Raw genomic sequence first — 16,801 nt, 5'->3', positions numbered from 1 at the left:
TCTCCTCTCCTCTCCTCTCCTCTCCTCTCCTCTCCTTCTCTCTTTTAAAAATTCAGACAATAAGCTGTTTTTTTTTAAGCCTAACCAAGCAAGTTCTTACAGTGCTAAGAGTTTAAGGTGTTCCTAGAATAAAAATGGAATTATAATGGCATTTTTAATAACACTGTGACTTTCCTATAAGATGAATGATGAGCACACATTCATTCTGTCATAAGAAGGTCTTTATATCATTGTCCTTGCAGAAACCATCTGAACTCCTTCCAGTAGTGCACTGAACGATGTAATATTTTATATCACTGTCACATGCAGCTGATTCTTTTTTCTGCAGGGAAGTAGTATGCATGCAGTGGTAAGATTTATTTCTTCCACAGATTTTTTTTGTAGTCAGGATGGAGAAGGCAAGTCAAAGAAGAGTGTTTTGCACTTAGTGATAAAATATCTGCTAGTCCTTAAGATTTTTGTTCTATCCTCTTGGATCAGATCCAGAAAAAGGTTTTCTCTTGCTTTCTCAGAAATTAGCTCTGACTTAAAAGATCCATTATACCCGAGGAGTTATTGATCACAGACTTCACTGAAAGATTTGGTGATCATTCAGCAGTTTTAGAGCCAGTCCAAGTAATTGCCACTTTCAAAAGGTAAACAATTCCAGAACTAATCTGAGATAAAGTGATATAGCTCAATAGATTTCAATGATTAATGACAATTGAGGATTTGACCTAACTTTAGAAGGACTATATGAGAGTTAAAAGGCATAGAAAGCTGTTCTGGCTTCAAATTACTGCAAGCCTATAGAGCCTTTGCATTTCTGTGACCCTAAACACCTCTACAAGGGTCGAAATGATCGTTTCTCATTGGAATCCATGTTCTAATTTTTTAACAAATTGCATTTTTTTTTAATCATGAGTGACACCCGAACCTTGTTCAGTCGTATGTTGTTACCATACTAGAGATATGAGTCTTTCAATAACATTGTGTAATTTTTGTCTAGCATGAAATCTGATAAAGTAGCCATAATGACCTATTTTGCCTGTAAAACTTAGAAGAGACCAAATAGTTTGCTTTTTCTGCACTGAAATAGGTATTCATTAGTCTTTCCCAAAGCAAATGATGCAATATTAAAACAACAGCAACAACAACAAAACACTACATCATTGCTTTTCATGATCAAATCTGTCAAAATACAGAATGTGAAGATTTCCTCACTCTAACAGTTTGTTTGCACTACAGGTGGTACCTGTGTTGTTAACCCCACCGACCTGTTCTGCTCTGTACCTGGTCGCTTGTCTCTACTCAGCTCCACTTCAAAGTACAAAGTGACCATTGCAGAGGTGAAGAGACGCCTTTCACCGCCAGAATGCCTCAACGCTTCCCTCTTAGGAGGTATTTTGAGGAGGTAAGGTGAAGGCAAGAATAACAATTACTAGGCATTGCTGTCATTTCTGTGATTTCATTTTCCTCAAGTAAATGTTCTCTTAACCTGCTTGGATAGGTGGCTGCAGTTTGGGAAAGCAGAAGGAGACTGATTAGAAGTGAAGACAATTTCTAGGGAAAATGTCAATGAAAATAAGGAAAAACTAGGATTGCATTTATTTTCTTTGCAGAAAGCTTACATTTTCATTTTATTTTACCCCCTCAGTTCAGTTACCCATCAGAGATAGACAAGTATTGTTTGCTTTGCTATGAAATGGAAAAAGAAAGTCATGTATGTGGAAAATCTTACCAGCATTATAAATCTGTCTCCTTTGAGAAGCTATTTTAAAATAAATTGTTTTAACAAGTGCAAAACAGCAGTAACTACACCAAAAAAACCCTAAGTCGTGGAGGTTTAGTGATGCCTCATTCTTCCATTCACTTTCTCTTGCCTTTTGTGCATGGAAAGGCTAAAGTTAGCAGAATATGCTGTTTTCATTTTCTTTTCATTGTGAGATGCTGGAGGAGAATCAAGTAATTAGGTACAATTTTGCCTCTGACCCTTCACTGACCAGAGTAGACACTTGCAGAGAGCAGTAACAGAAAGGAAGAAAGCGGCAGACTCTGCCTCACATTACAAGTGGAAAACAAGGAGGCAACTGTAATTCAGCCAGGCACATGAGAGTCGCAATGTCCCTGAGGCGTCAACTTAGATGGCATAAGCTACTTGAATGCCCTTTGATCAAAACTAGCTGGAAAGTTATTGGCTATTTCACTGCTGTCACTGAAGGCCACACTGATCCTCGTACTTACACTGAAAGTCATTTTATCCAACCTGCAATATTCTAAGATACATAGCAGTCTAATAGCTGTCTCAAGCCATCTTGCAGAGTAAGGACTAGGTTGCAATTTTTTTTTTCATGGGCATACACCCCACTGAACTGCCTTCATTGGCACTGAAATCCAAAATCTAGATCTGCAAAAATTTTCCTCTGCTATTTGCTTCACCCTCAGATGCCGTCAGCTAAGAGACACAGAAATATTCACTCTAAATACTCATACCGCAGACTTCATCAGTAGCATTGCAAGGTACTGAGAATGCAAGGGCATGAGGCTGAGCATGGTGACTCAATTCTCTCTTTTGTTAAAATGCTAGAATGATTCCCGTAAGTTTTTTGACCCAGACCAAATATCACTCTTCCAAATCACCCTAGGGCACAATTGACAATTTAGCCAGGGGCTGCTCCAAGCTGGCAGTTTGGATACAGCAATTCCGTTTTACAGGGCAAAGAGTGTAATGTATGGATCTGATCAGGTCTCAGAGAGCAGACTCAGTCACTGCGTAGCTGACAAGCACAGATGTAGTGAAGACAAATATGGTTCATGATTTGTCCAAGACCTGGCAGGTTTAGTTTCATGTTCTGTTAGTAATCACCATCAAAGTATCTCCCCAGCAAGATGTACTCAGGACACACTTTCTGACATATTGCACGTCCAAAATTGTGGTATCTCTTAGTGAGTAAAACCAACCACGAAAACTGAGGTATTCCAAATTTAGTTCCTTCCTCTATCTGAAGAAACTTGATGCTAAATCTCAAAACATCAAGCAGACACTCTTCACAGAATCATAGACCCATAAAATCATAGACTCATAGAATGATAGAATGATAGAATCATAGAACAATAGAATCATAGAATGATAGAATGATAGAATCATAGAATCATTAAGGTTGGAAAAAACCTCTAAGATCATCTAGTCCAACCATCCACCTACCACCAATACTGCCCACTAAACCATGTTCCTTGGTACCACATCTTCATGTTTCTTGAAGATCTCCACCACCTCCCTGGACAGCCTGTTCCAATGCATTTTCACTATTTTGGAAAAGTTTTTCCTAATAACCAATCTGAACTGTCCCTGGCACAATCTGAGGATATTCTCCCTCAAACTCTCTTACTACTCAGTTGTGGATTATTCTAAGCTTGGGAGCCCACAGTCTCATTTTGTGATAATTAAATATTTGTTGGTAAAGAGTGAAGGCATAACAGTAGTGGTGATTATATTATCTAATGACCAGGTCGTTCATTTGGAATAGGGAAATCTAGGTTCCAGTCACTTCTCTACTCAATACGTAAGCATTTTAACATTAGTTATGCTCTTCCAGCTGGCTACGGCATTCATCTAAAAGGCACAGGTTCAAATTCCTTCAGGCTGAACAAGAAATTGAACCAAGTCTATTGCATAAGTGGATAAGCTTGAAATGCTTCAAATACTCAGGCACTGCAGAAAAGCAGGTGTAGGATGCACCAGAAAACATTTCGTGAGAACCAAGTGTTGTAAGCATCTGGGATAGGGGTACAGTTAGCCAAAGATGACCGGGATTTTAGCCTTCACATTTCCTATTGTCTTATCCCTATTCTTAGTAAGTGCTGGCCTTTGTAGTCTGCATTCTTAAGTACTCAGGTCTCTAAACAAGTCATATGGGGATAGCTAAAGCTGGGTTCCACATTGACTTCTGCATTTGAGTAGCTGTCCAGATTCCTTTTTCAGTCAGGTAGAAGAAATTGGCAAAGATTCCTTATTCTAGACTTCTGTTTATTATCACATGTTGTTTTTATCTCTCTCAACTGTATTGGGAGTCTGAGGTGGCTAGGTCAGGTATAACTGACGACACTGTCAGTATTTATATTCAGTCTTTGCAATCCCAGGCACAGTGTCCAAATCAGGGCCATGGGTCCCACTAGGTTGAAAGCTGTCTGAAGATCTGATGCCCCTGTGACAGGCATTAAAATAGTTAACTTTCAAAAGACCAACCTGAAAAACTCACACAGTGTGAGTAGGTAGTTAAGAACACAACTCTGACAGATTTTCCATCAATGTAATCAGAGCTAGCATTACCCCCACGCGTTTGCCAATAAGGTACACACAATTTGTAGATTAAGAAAGAACGCAGTAAATATCAGTTTCTCTCTCCTGACAGAGCAAAATCTAAGAACGGAGGACGCTGCCTGAGAGAAAAATTAGACAGACTGGGACTGAATTTGCCTGCAGGAAGAAGAAAAGCAGCAAATGTCACACTCTTGACTTCCTTGGTAGAAGGTAGAGTTTATAATTCTGCAATATAACAAAATTTAAACGTTTTGTGTTAAAATACTTTTCATCCACTGTGTTAAATATCATAATCTATATTCTGTACAAAGAGGAGAATTGACTTGCCCAAAGTCACAGACAGAACCAGTGGCAACACGGAAGTGTGCTCTGAGATGTCTTGGCTCACAGCAAGTTGTTCAGTCATGAAGTTTCCTCAGCATTGATCTGTGCTTTTTGTACTGGGATCTGACTTACTAATCGATGATCCAAGTGCTCTTGTGAGAGAGATGAATGTCTTATACCAGTTCTCCAAGTAGGTTTGTTTATCCTTCTTGTGAATTTCCTGGAGCTGATCCAAAAACGTGATATTTTTCCTCCCATAAGAAGCATGTTGTTTAGACGACCCTTTCCCTCCCACACAGAAACGAACAAAATCTTTTGGTTTTTTTTCCCCGATAAATTGTAGACAGACCCAGGAGATACTTTCTTGGCCTTTATTTGTTGTTTAAATACCATTCACCAAACACTGACGGGTTCTTCAAACATTCAGCTGGGAGAGGCAGGTTCAAACCCCTCAGGCAAAGGGAGGAAACTCTACCTGAATCTCTTCTATTCCGGGTGAATCCACTAAATACTCAGTTTGTTGTCTGGCTGCAAGGAGCAGCTCTGGGAATTTCAGATCCCTCTTCCTTGATGTTGAGAGCGCTCAGCTCATCCTAAAGGTCAACACCTTCCAGGATTATAACCTGAAAAGTCCATACAGATCTAGGCAAGAGGTCTCAGCATGTATTACCACAGAATCACAGAACTACAGAGAGGTTGAGGCTGGAAGGGACCTCTGGTGATCTTCTAATTCAATCCTTCTGCTCAAAGCAGTGTCAACCTGGAGAGGTTTCTTAGGACCTTGTCTAGTCAAGGTTTTGAATATCTCCAAGAATGGAGACTCCACAAGACAGAAAAAAATACTGAATCCACAACTAGGGAGATTTTTTTTCAGAATCTAGGAGAAGAAACTGAGGTCTCCATGGGCCACTGAATATAAAAAACTACAGAGAGGTTGTTCTGAAATATAGATATGTCCATATCACACATAAAGAGAAAGCTCTAATTAAGCTGCAGACTTATGAAAGGTACTAGTTTAGGGGAGTAAGAGCTGTTCTTTATAGTTCTTAATGAGTCTTGGGTCTTAGCAGGGAAGAATAAAGAGAGTTATGTGGGCAGTTACTCATTCATTAGAAGAAGTGGAGAGGGAGGAAATCCTCTTTCAGTTGCTGGCCTGGGTTTGATGGCAAGGTACTTCTACTGTAAATCACAACTAGATTCCTTGTTTTCCAAGGGATGAAAATAAGTTTACTTCCCTGTCCTTTGCTCATAGCCATTAACAAACCTGTTCTCAAGCCTGTGCTGTTGCTTCTGTTCTTGTACTGTCCTACTGTGAGACTCTAAGTTCTAAAGATTTATACCAAGGAGATAGAGGTCCCTTTGATGTTCTAAGCAAGAATTTTATCAAATGGAATTTTTGGGAAAGGCTCTACTATATATGTTCACATTCTAACAGAAATCAAATTGAAGTTCATTTTCTGTGTAAAAAACCTTTTGTCAAAATTTGCAGTATGGTTGAATTCTGTGTGGAATAAGATATCTTCCTTTTGTACATGCAGATGTCACTTCCTAGTTGCTATAACTTGTGGCTGGATGAGGCAGAAATGGAAACACACAGGCTTACTACAGTTTTTAGAGGCCATGAAATAAACAGCATTGGCTTTTACTGTGTGATGTTAATGCAGAAATTGACATCATGATTTTTCAGTCTTACTGAATCCCCAGATCTCAGGTGGACGGTGCGGGCTTCTCATACAGAATTGGGATTGCATTGTTCTTGATTATGGTAGATGGTTTTAAGTTTATTTTTACTGAAACTAATAAGATCCTCACAGTCCTCACTGTATTGAGGCCATTAATATCTCTGAAGGGTAAGAATGTGCTTGACCTCTTCAGTATTTCTTTAAGCTAAGAAGAGGCAAAGCTAGCTGTATGCTTATTAGGCATATTTTCCAAAGACATCTCAAAAGCCTCTGACAAGACTAAGACTTCTCTTGGTCTAAAGTAAACTAAAATCATTGTAGTTTGGGGAGATTTAAGTTCATCAGAGATGATAGATTTCTAGGCTGTTGTCATTTGAAGATCCGTATTTTATGAAAACTATTCTGTTCTCACTTTTTTTTATTATTTTCCTCTCTACAAATTTGCTTCTCTTTTGGTTTGGTGTGGCTGCTGGCTATTTAGTGTTGCTGCTGCTTTGATCAGGTTGCACCTTTATTGGCCCTGGCAAGAAATTCTGGTGCCCAAAGTACAAATAGCTTGACAAACCAGTTCTGTTCTTAACGTTGTCATCCAAACAGATCAGCACAATGGGTGGAAATACAGACTGGGAGACTGAACAGCGGTATCGGTCTTAGCTTTGTGCAACCTATAAGTCGGGGATGCCCTCTAGTGCTTAAGTTAGATGAAGGGAAAGGCCATTTTTCCAGCCAGCTCTTAAATAAACAAACAGACAAACAAACACATTACAAATCCTACACTTTAGCCAGTGCAATAAAGGCTTCTCCATTAAGTGTAAACATTGCCAAGGCTAAGCCTTACTGTTAGCTCAAAGGAGTCAAAAGTATCCCCAGGTGAGAATAAGGAAGGATGTGAGAAGATGGGAGATGTCCCCATCTGTTTGGACAGGTCACTTACCATAGAATGATAGAATCACAGAATGGCTTGGGTTGGAAGGGACCCCAATGCAGAGACAGCATAAACGTGATTGCAGATGCAGGTAAAATAAATTCATGCGTGGATTTAAAAACATTAGAATTTTATACAAAAGTCATAAAAAGTACTTATAAAAAAATCTGGACTTTTTTTCATGACAAATCTAATTGAAACACTACATTCACTAGATACCGAATTAACTGCATTCATCGTCTGGGGACCAAAGCTCTTGAGAGAAATAGGTCACTGTTTACTTTTTTCACCTTACCAGCACCTGTCATACTTCTCCCCCACCAGTCTTTAATATCCTTCCACTTGTACTTCCTCCCTTCTCAGCCTCCAAATAGAAAAACACAACGTTCACTCCTCCTTGTCTCTCCTCCCCTTGGGTAGCAACTCTGCTATCTGGAGGAGGTGAAGCTGAAGAAAGAGCAGGAGGTTCAGATGCCAAGTGTCCCCCTCCTGGGACACTTCTTCTTGCCTTCACTCTGCATAGGAGCATCTCTCAGTCTTGCCAGACCCAGGAGAGGCTCCCGCTGCTCCTTGCACCTGCCCGCAGAAGCCTGTCAAGGTATGCAGGCTGGTCCCTCCGCTGGGGCTTTCCAGAGCTGTCTCTGCCAATTCAGCTTCAGTAACTGTCCTTTTCCATCATGCAAAGCTCTCTGGTCAATTGTCAGACTACATAGGAAAGGCAGCACTGCCTATAGCTACAAAGCTGTGGGCTGGATTTAAGCAGGAAAAGCCAATAATCCTCAGCACCCATTCTTTGTCTCTGCGGGAGGAAAGAGATGGAGATATTGCACAGAGAAATTTGATTTTAGGTTGAAACAAAGCAATTAGCAGTAATTGCCAGGAATTCTAGGGGTTTCTACCTCCTTCCTGACATAAGTGATAGCAAAGCAGAATAAAGCAAATCTAAGGTGAAGGCAGAGAAGCCACTCTGTTCACGTTTCCAATATTACCACTTTCTCCCCTACAGTGAATTTTTATCAAAATTTTGATGTAGAAATAAAAAGAATACATTCCGTGGCATTTTGTACAAACCACTTTCCTCAGATTTATTTTTTACTGCGCATTAATGCAAGAGACTTCTATTCACTGAGATTAAACATGCACATTTATGTACTTCTAAATACACTGTTATTTAGTTCCAGTTCAAAATGATATATCTGCTTGACTATGAAGTACAGTAAATCATGTTCTGTACAGTGCTTCCATGTCCATATTTGTAGTTTTCCCTGGAATCTGATGATGTAATTTAGAATGCCTATTCCACATGTCGTATGAAAGTACGTGCTTATATGTATAATTAAATAGTGTTATAATTTACATTCACAATCTACATCAGTTTTCCCTTTAGAGTAAAAAAATATATTTAAAAATCTTTAAGATATTTGCAGACTTATTTTATTCACACAATGCAACAGTTGCTTTTGCAGCCGAAATTTTTCCTACCCATGAGTATAATTGATGCGTAAATCCTCTACAGTTTCTTTTTGCTCTTGACTTATTCTCTTCATATACTATCAACAGTCAGTAACAATCACAATCTCAGCTACTGACAGAATGAGAAAGTCCTATAATTTTATATAACTTTCTAACATCATCCAATCACTTCAGTATTTTCGGCTCTACTAAATAACATACACCATCTCCGGAAGGATTCGTATTAAAGACAGACCATGTTTTCTTTTCCTTGTTTTTTGATGTCATGTGAAAACATTCAAATTTCAGTTGGTTTATTGCTGAACGTGTTAAATAAATGCTGACATTTTATCACATAAAACTTTGTTTTCTTGAAGAAAGCAATTTTTTCTTTCCAATGGCTAAATGCTGAAGTGCTTTGCTGACTACATTCTATGTGTTGTTAGCTGAGGCTGACTGGTATCAAGATAGAGGTGTCTGGAGAATGGTAATTCCACCTGATGACAGCTTCAAAGGGTTTGATTTTTATCTTCTTTCTACATTGACATGGAAACAGACCTGTCAAGTGTTTTAATGGAGTTTTGCTGAAAAGCAAATCCTGATTTTGCACTTAATTGCACTTCTGCAACTGATGTACTCCTGAAGCATTTATTTAAGGGACAGAATCAGAGTAATTGAAATAGAAATTTTGAAGCCCCTCAATGAAAGTTTAGAAGTTATGTCTTAAATATTTATCCTTTCTCATTCATGGTAAACCGAAGGACGGATGTTTTAGACACAAGTCAGGTATATGCCAGCTCATTCTGACTCACTAATCCATCTTATTTTCACTGAAAACTGTTTGACTTTAGAAAAGTTTCCAGAAGCTCTAAGCCAAGTAGAAACGGTTTGTCTTTCCATCCCAGAGTTGGTTGCTAACTTATTCTTTTCAGAGATACTGAAAGTCTATAAGTACAAGTATAATTTTCAACTTTTGCATGTAAAACTATTTACATCTGTAAAGGTAGTTGTTGACTGATGTCAGCAAACAAGTTGCCTGGAAGTAATGCATGTATTGGTAACTGAGTCCAATTAGGTCAAATGTACATATAATCAAGTATTTTCTTATGAAAACAAAATTTATACTTTTCTGGTAAAGTTCTTATAAAATGATAGAAGGGAACATCAAAAACTTTGATAAGGTGGAGAATAATGTTTGCAATGGAGATCATTGCTTCATGGTCCATTATGCCTTGTGCTGCCTCCAACACAAAACCACTTCTCCCATCAAAGTTTCAGTCTTCCTTGACTTTGCCTGGTCTGTACAGAGTAAACCTAGTCTTGCTGCGGAGAAGACTTGTCTCACCTCATCATTTCTATTGGGATATCTTCTCATGTCCCATTGTAGTCAGTGGGGAGAAATTAGTATTTTGTGATGATTAACAAATAAACTATGTTAATCATTTAATATTGAATTAAATAGCTTAGAAAAGTTGCGGAGTCTCCATGGTTGCAAATATTCAAGGCTAGGTTTGAAAAGGCCCTGAATAACCTAATGCAAGGCTCTGCTCTCAACAGGAGATCTCCAGAACTGCCATCCAACCTGGCCTTTTCAATAAATCACATGATTAATTTGCCTTGTACTTTGATACAGGGTACGTTCTTCAAGTGCTAGTTTCTGTCTATTGACTGGAGAGTTTTAGCTCAGATATCAAAATTCACTTTTAATCACATTAATCTCACTGCAGGTACTCTCAAAAGAAGTTGTTGCAAGTTTTGCATCCCTCTTAATTGTCCATCTGAGGCATCAGCATGATCTCCAAGGAGCCAGGGTCCGATGTCACCATTCAAGATGGCATTCAAGTACACACCCATGCAAACAAACAAACAGATAAAAAAAGCCCTGACCCCAAAGTTATTCTGGAGCACGTCTCCATTAGTCATTTACACAGATGTGCTTCAGCACACACTTCTGGTAGCTGACCTGTTTCTGCTTTCTACTTTGAGACAAGAGCAAGCGTGATCTCAAAGTACATATTTCCCACCAGGGAAAGACTAACTTAGGCACAGATGTTCACACGTCACTCAGCTGTGTTTGATCAGCTAAATCTCTCACCAGGGTTGTCAGAGTCCCAACATGCAGATCACGGAGCATTTGGTAAATCATAAAATCTATTTCTGGGTTCTCTGAGTTAGTAGAGAGGGACAGATGCTTCCAGGGTCATTTGGCACCCAACTTGGAGTTGAGTGTCCAGTCTTTGTAGCTGACACAGGGAGAAGTTCAGTGCCTGCCTTTGTCACAGACTTCTCACAAAGCCTAGTCAAGGTGTTTACATCCATTTCCCCACCAACAAAACATCAGCTGTGATCTTCATTGCCTTCCCATTTTATTTTGTCTGGTCAATTTTGATTGCAAGCTTTTCTGAAAACGAGATTATTTCTTGTGTTTTACTTCAGTGTGGGGCATATGTACTGTGCCTGCTGATTTAACTCCAAGACAGTATGCTGAAATACCTATTATTCCCACAGACCTATCTTCAGGTAGAAGGCTATTCTTTGTTCAGATGTAGAAAAGTGAAGCATCGAGTGTTGAATCTTGGCTCTTCAGAAAGTTTTATTCCCACTTCTCACCAATTTTCATGCCTTAAATATTGATGATATGAGTTTACAAAACTTTCACACTTACCCAGTATTCTATTGACAAGGGATGTAGCCAAAGCCAAGAGACTTGACTAGTATTTTTTCATGAAGGAACATCCTTCCTATCTTCTGGCTGTCATCTGATGATTAAGTATGAACAGTTGAAATGGCAGAAATATGTAACAGAGATTGGGAATGGGTGTCTCTAAAAGTGTCTTGTTATTTATTTATTTGTTTATAATAGTAGTAGAAATTGTATAAGGAAACTAAAATCCTAAAAACGGACTGACCTGTTTTGTTTACCCACAGGGGAAGCATTACATTTGGCCAGAGATTTCGGCTACACCTGTGAAACAGAATTCCCTGCCAAGGCGGTAGGAGAGCACATTGCCAGACAGCACATGGAACAGAAAGAGCAGACAGCAAGGAAAAAGATGATCCTAGCAACAAAGTAAGAAGCAGGGGGGAAATAATATCAAACTAAGAAAGAAATCTGTCTGTTGTTTTTTCCATTTTGAATCCGGGGGCTGGAGGAGGGAGGAGTGGGAATAAAGATCTGAGATTGTGGTGACTGTCATCACAACTGCTCAGTGGCAGAAAAGGAGAGCAAGCTTCTTCAGAGATGCTGTAAGAGGAACCTTGTTTACCATGAGGTTTTAGTGGCTGCACTCTCGTTGCCTGCAGTTAGGGAGATGGACATCTTCCCATACTAAAATGATGTGATTTGGGAGCACGGAGAGAATGTTATCACATGGTAAGAGCTGTAGGACACAGCCTGGCTTTACCTCCTATTGGCACAACAGCAAATACAAGGATGTGTGAGCAGGAGATCTAAGCTTCTGCTGAACTACTAGTTCGTGTTAGATAACTAATGTCAGTCTGCTGAGGGAGTGTTGATTTGCAGAGGGGCAGATCCTCTCTGGTTGTAAAATTTCAAGGATTTCCCTGAAGTCAAAGGCACTGGAACAACGTATACCAGCAGGGGAGCTTTGCTGAAACCATTAAAGACACACAGAGACGCCAGGCTTTACTCTAAACAAGCTACTCACCTCCCTGGAGCAGTAACATCATGTTAGGATAACATTTCATCTAGGTTAATTAGCCTTGAGGAAGGAGGAATTAGGCTTTGTGAGCCATGGGAAACTGGAATAAATAGTCTGCATGGTATAAGTTAGACCTACACTAGGTGTGTGGTATACTTGCACAGAGTGGCCTTGAGTGTAATCATACTCCTCCTGGGCTTGCTGCAGTATTACTCAGGGAGACAGCAGGGGATCTGAGGCCTGAAACCAAGACATTGTTAATCTCCTTCCCAGTATAGGAATGGTCCAGGCTGATATATATCCAACAGAGAGTAATTGCCATCCATTAGGTGTGGCAGATGACCAGTCACGGGATTGTCCTTGCATCTCAGTGTCCCTATGCTTGGTCTACCCGTGGGGAACAGAATGTATGTCTTTTGTGATCCTCTTGTATCCAGAGCTCTTCACCCTGAAGGTGACACAGAGGTGACATGCATTAAAACCTCTCAGGCTTGTGAATGCCACAACTGCAGGTTATGGTCCTCAACGCAGAGCACCATGTGATCAGGGGAAATTTACCTGTTGTGAAGTTGAGGAGACCTCTTTAATCATGTTCCTATGCTGGTTGAAAGGAATAATAAAAGAGGAATATCATTTTACTCTTACTTAAATCCATATTTTTTTTAAAGGCCCAAGGGGTTCCAGAGACCTAAAAATATCTAGAGATTAACAGCTCTTCTCTGCAAGCTGTGTCTCTCCATTAATACATAGCCCATCAACAATCTGCACCCTATAACTTTGTAAGAGCTGAACGTACTACTGTGCACTATGTAAACAAGAGAAAAGACTGTAAATTGCCCTAGCTCAAGGGTTTGCCCAACGTATAAAATATCATTCAACTTTGATGATAGAAATCATTTTCTCTATTTTCTGGCTCTAGAGAGAGATCATTTTATGACAGATTGCAATGATCAGAGGATGACTGTCATGTCCTCCCTCCACTGATGGACACATAATGGTCTGACTACTCTTTCTCATCACTCCATATCTACTTTCCCATTCTCCTTCTCTCTTGAGGTAGGGAGTCATGGACACGCATTACTCCAAACCTCCATGAACTTTACGCTTGTAGGCTTATTCTCCATTAGTAAGGAACAAAACGTCTTTTTTTCCTTTTTTAATCAGCACAAGCAAATTGATCAGCACTCTGTCGGTAATGTAAGGCCAGGACAGAACCTGCTGCAGTCAGAGCACTCGCTTAAGGGGACCGATGGGTCAATGTGTGAGCTACTACTGCCCTCTCCTGTCTGGAAGGAGAACAGTGCTGCACAGACCAGCCCCAGATACTACAGGATACACAGGTCCATGACTTCTTATTATTAGCTTGGCATTTCCCAACCATACGTCCAAGTAACTGATAGCAGATAGTCTAGTTATATGACAGAAGTGTATATAATTCAATCTATGTACATAAGATTTATGTTTGTAATTTCATTAATTTCACTCTGCCTCATGCTTGTAAGTGAAGATAACATAAAATTGGGTCAATTGTTGTTCCCCTACCAAAAATGAAAATGAAATTACAGGGTGGTAAAATCATTCAAAATAAATTTTGTCTATGGAAATAAATTTAGTGCCACTGCCTGTATGGGTTACCACTGCCCCCCTTGGGACAGAGTCATAAAGGCATTTCTTTGGCAGAACTGGTGAGATCTTCCACGTCTGGATTCTTAAGGAAAAATAAGGAGAAATAAATAATTTCTGCAATTCCTGGTATATAGGTGGAACTCTATGCTGGATTCAGATATCCAGCTTTGGTGGTTTGGTTTAGCTGGCCCAAACATTGGTACCTACAATCATTTGAGATGAAATTGTCTCCAATTGTCTCTAAGCTGGTCGTCCAGCTTAGTTACCAGCATCTGCTCCAAAAAGTTCACAGGCATCTTTTCATTACTGTGTTGTATTTTCTATTTCTTATGGATGTCTTACATAATACATATCCATATGTGAGCACCTAAATAGTGCCCTTGATAACTACAGTGTAGAAGTCTTCATTGTCCAGTAGAAGCTCCCTGTGTTATCAAGGGCATCTACATCTTGCAGCCATGCAATCCATCCATCTTGAGCAGATGCAGTCCTTCCATGTACAGAACTGTGGTCCATGTGCTAATAAAGACTCCAGATTGCTTATTTAGATGCCAATAGCCCTCTTTAACCCAGACAGGGCACTAAGCTTGAAGTAACTCAGTTCACCACCCTGCTCATTCCTACCTGATCCAAGGCTATATTGACAGTAGCACAATGAATGAGACCAGGGATATCTTCTGCTATGGAACAGATTATTTTTAGTGGTCTGTTCTGCTATGGAACAACCACTTTAATGGCTCTGTCCATTGTCCTAAACTACTTGACCTTCTAAAACTACCTCTTGAAAATGATTCCTCACATTTGCCCACCAGGACCTGCTTAGAACAGTACTAGTTGATGTACCAAGGCAGTGCTATGGTCTATTCTAACAATTTGATGGCCTAGACAATGAAATCTCAGAGCCCTAGCTGACAATTATCGTGGGAAGAAGAAATGGACTCTGTAGCCAGTATGCAGCACAGAACACAAGTGACAGCAAGGGCAGAACAAAGCACACTTTGGCTACGAACTGAAGGGATAAGCTTGTTAGAGACAGAATCATGAGCTATACGAGCTCTTGGTCTGACCTAGATTTTTTTACCTCTTCCTGATCATATGCTGGAACATCCAATTTTCTATCATAAATCATTAGTCGTCTCCCTTGCAGAACTGTCCAGGATTCTCTATTTTGTTTATTTTTATTTTATTTATTTTTTTATTTTTTTAGCTGAGAATCTTGACACAGCTAATCTCTAATCATCTTTCTTTCTTTATGCAAAGTCACAGTCCATCATGGTACACAACTGTCATCCCTCCTTTCTGTCACTACCCCAGGTAATGTTTTGTTGGTAGTGGAGGCACTGAGACTCTACTTTGAGCAGAAATCCCCTTGAAAAAGTAGGTTACTGCCTTTAAATGTTTTCATGTATAATAAAAAAACTTTTCTTCTTTTCTTTCAATCTGCAACACTCAGTAAAGACTTTTGACATGTGAAGATGGAAGGGAACTTAATTGCACACTTGGTTCTGACACTTCTCTTTGTCAAAATGCAAGAACTTGTAAGATGAACTTTTCCAACAGGTAGAAAGTAGAGGTTGGAGGAAGGAGAGAGGAGTGGTGTTGACAGGGCCGACTGGGGATAGCAGATTGTTTAGAAGCCAAAATGACTGACTGGTTTCAGTTGTTGAAAGGAACTGTTTTTCCTCCAAGGATCTGATTCATTAAAACTGTATGCCACATTTACATACATTTCTGCTGAATACATCTCTTTGCCTGAAAGGCTAAGACGGTGCTGTCTTTTCAAGCAGTGTCTAAGTCCATACTGATGACAAGTGTTTAGAGAAATCAGGCTTGGATGAAGTCCAGTATCACAGTGGGAAATAGCTCTCTGCATTCACTCTCCTCTTAGGATATAGCCATGCTTTGTCTGTGTCCAAATCTTGTAGAACAGTGATATAATGAAGAATAAAAACAAGTTAGCAGTTTCCTTGCTCATAACAGGGCCAAGGAGAGACATATTAAAGAACAAAAAGCTGAGTCTACCTGCTTGATATTTGTTGTGTCCTTGGCCCAAAGGACAAGCATTACAAGGTCATGATGAAGAATTTGAACTCTGACAAGGATCAGATATCCAAAGCAAATGTATGCAAGCAGAAATCATGGACCACAGAGATTCTCTTCAGTATTAGAAACTGAGCCCAGACACAGTTATTACATCTATACTAACAAAGTAAGCCATGCACACACTGTGGCAACAAGCTGAGATTTAATAATACATTATTAAAACGTTAGACTGATTCCTTGATCTCTGTAATGTCTTCTGCGCATGCTGTGGGAGATAGCCCACACGAGCATCCATTTTCAGGAATCAGTTTTGATGCAGTCACATGGTTTAGGAGGCTAGGAGAACAAAAATATATGAGTCTTATCAGATAATGCCAATTATCTGATACGAGAACAACCCCTGGCACCATTTAGTTTACTAGCTTATGTATAGTCACTATGATCAGTACTAGACCAAACCAGCTGAGTATTAAGCTAGTGTCAGGCAACATATCTGAGTGTCCTGATTATCTGGAGGGCATTGTGTCCCCTCCTGAATTCATGTTAAGTGCCTGTATTTCTGATACCCTCAGTGGAGAATGGGCCCATACAAAGAAGTCTTGAGACAGACATCCGGACATCTCTCCTTTTTTAGTTTACTTAACTGTACCATAAACCAATTTAAAGGAAGTGATTTCTTTCTATCCAAGGTCCAGATAGCATTCTTCTGAGGGCATGCATCAAACTGAGCTGGACTGACTTCCTTTCTTCCCTCCTTTTTTCTTTTATAATGAATTATTAGCACATT

At 39.7% G+C, this 16,801-nt stretch overlaps 1 protein-coding gene across 1 annotated transcript in view; it reads left to right on the top strand.

The window, feature by feature from the left end:
• Nucleotides 1–16,801, top strand: part of TFAP2D (transcription factor AP-2 delta) — a 47,923-nt gene that overhangs the window by 15,092 nt on the left and 16,030 nt on the right. Inside the window, exons 3-5 of the mRNA XM_021393268.1 lie at nucleotides 1,228–1,393; nucleotides 4,392–4,510; nucleotides 11,612–11,753. Of these exons, the coding sequence (XP_021248943.1) occupies nucleotides 1,228–1,393; nucleotides 4,392–4,510; nucleotides 11,612–11,753 (427 nt within the window). The remainder of the gene's footprint in view (nucleotides 1–1,227; nucleotides 1,394–4,391; nucleotides 4,511–11,611; nucleotides 11,754–16,801) is intronic.

The sequence above is a fragment of the Numida meleagris genome, chromosome 3 (genome assembly GCF_002078875.1).
Source record: "Numida meleagris isolate 19003 breed g44 Domestic line chromosome 3, NumMel1.0, whole genome shotgun sequence".
Taxonomy (NCBI): domain Eukaryota; kingdom Metazoa; phylum Chordata; class Aves; order Galliformes; family Numididae; genus Numida; species Numida meleagris.
Note: the sequence above shows the minus strand (reverse complement) of the source record. Positions and strands in the feature narration are given on the sequence as shown.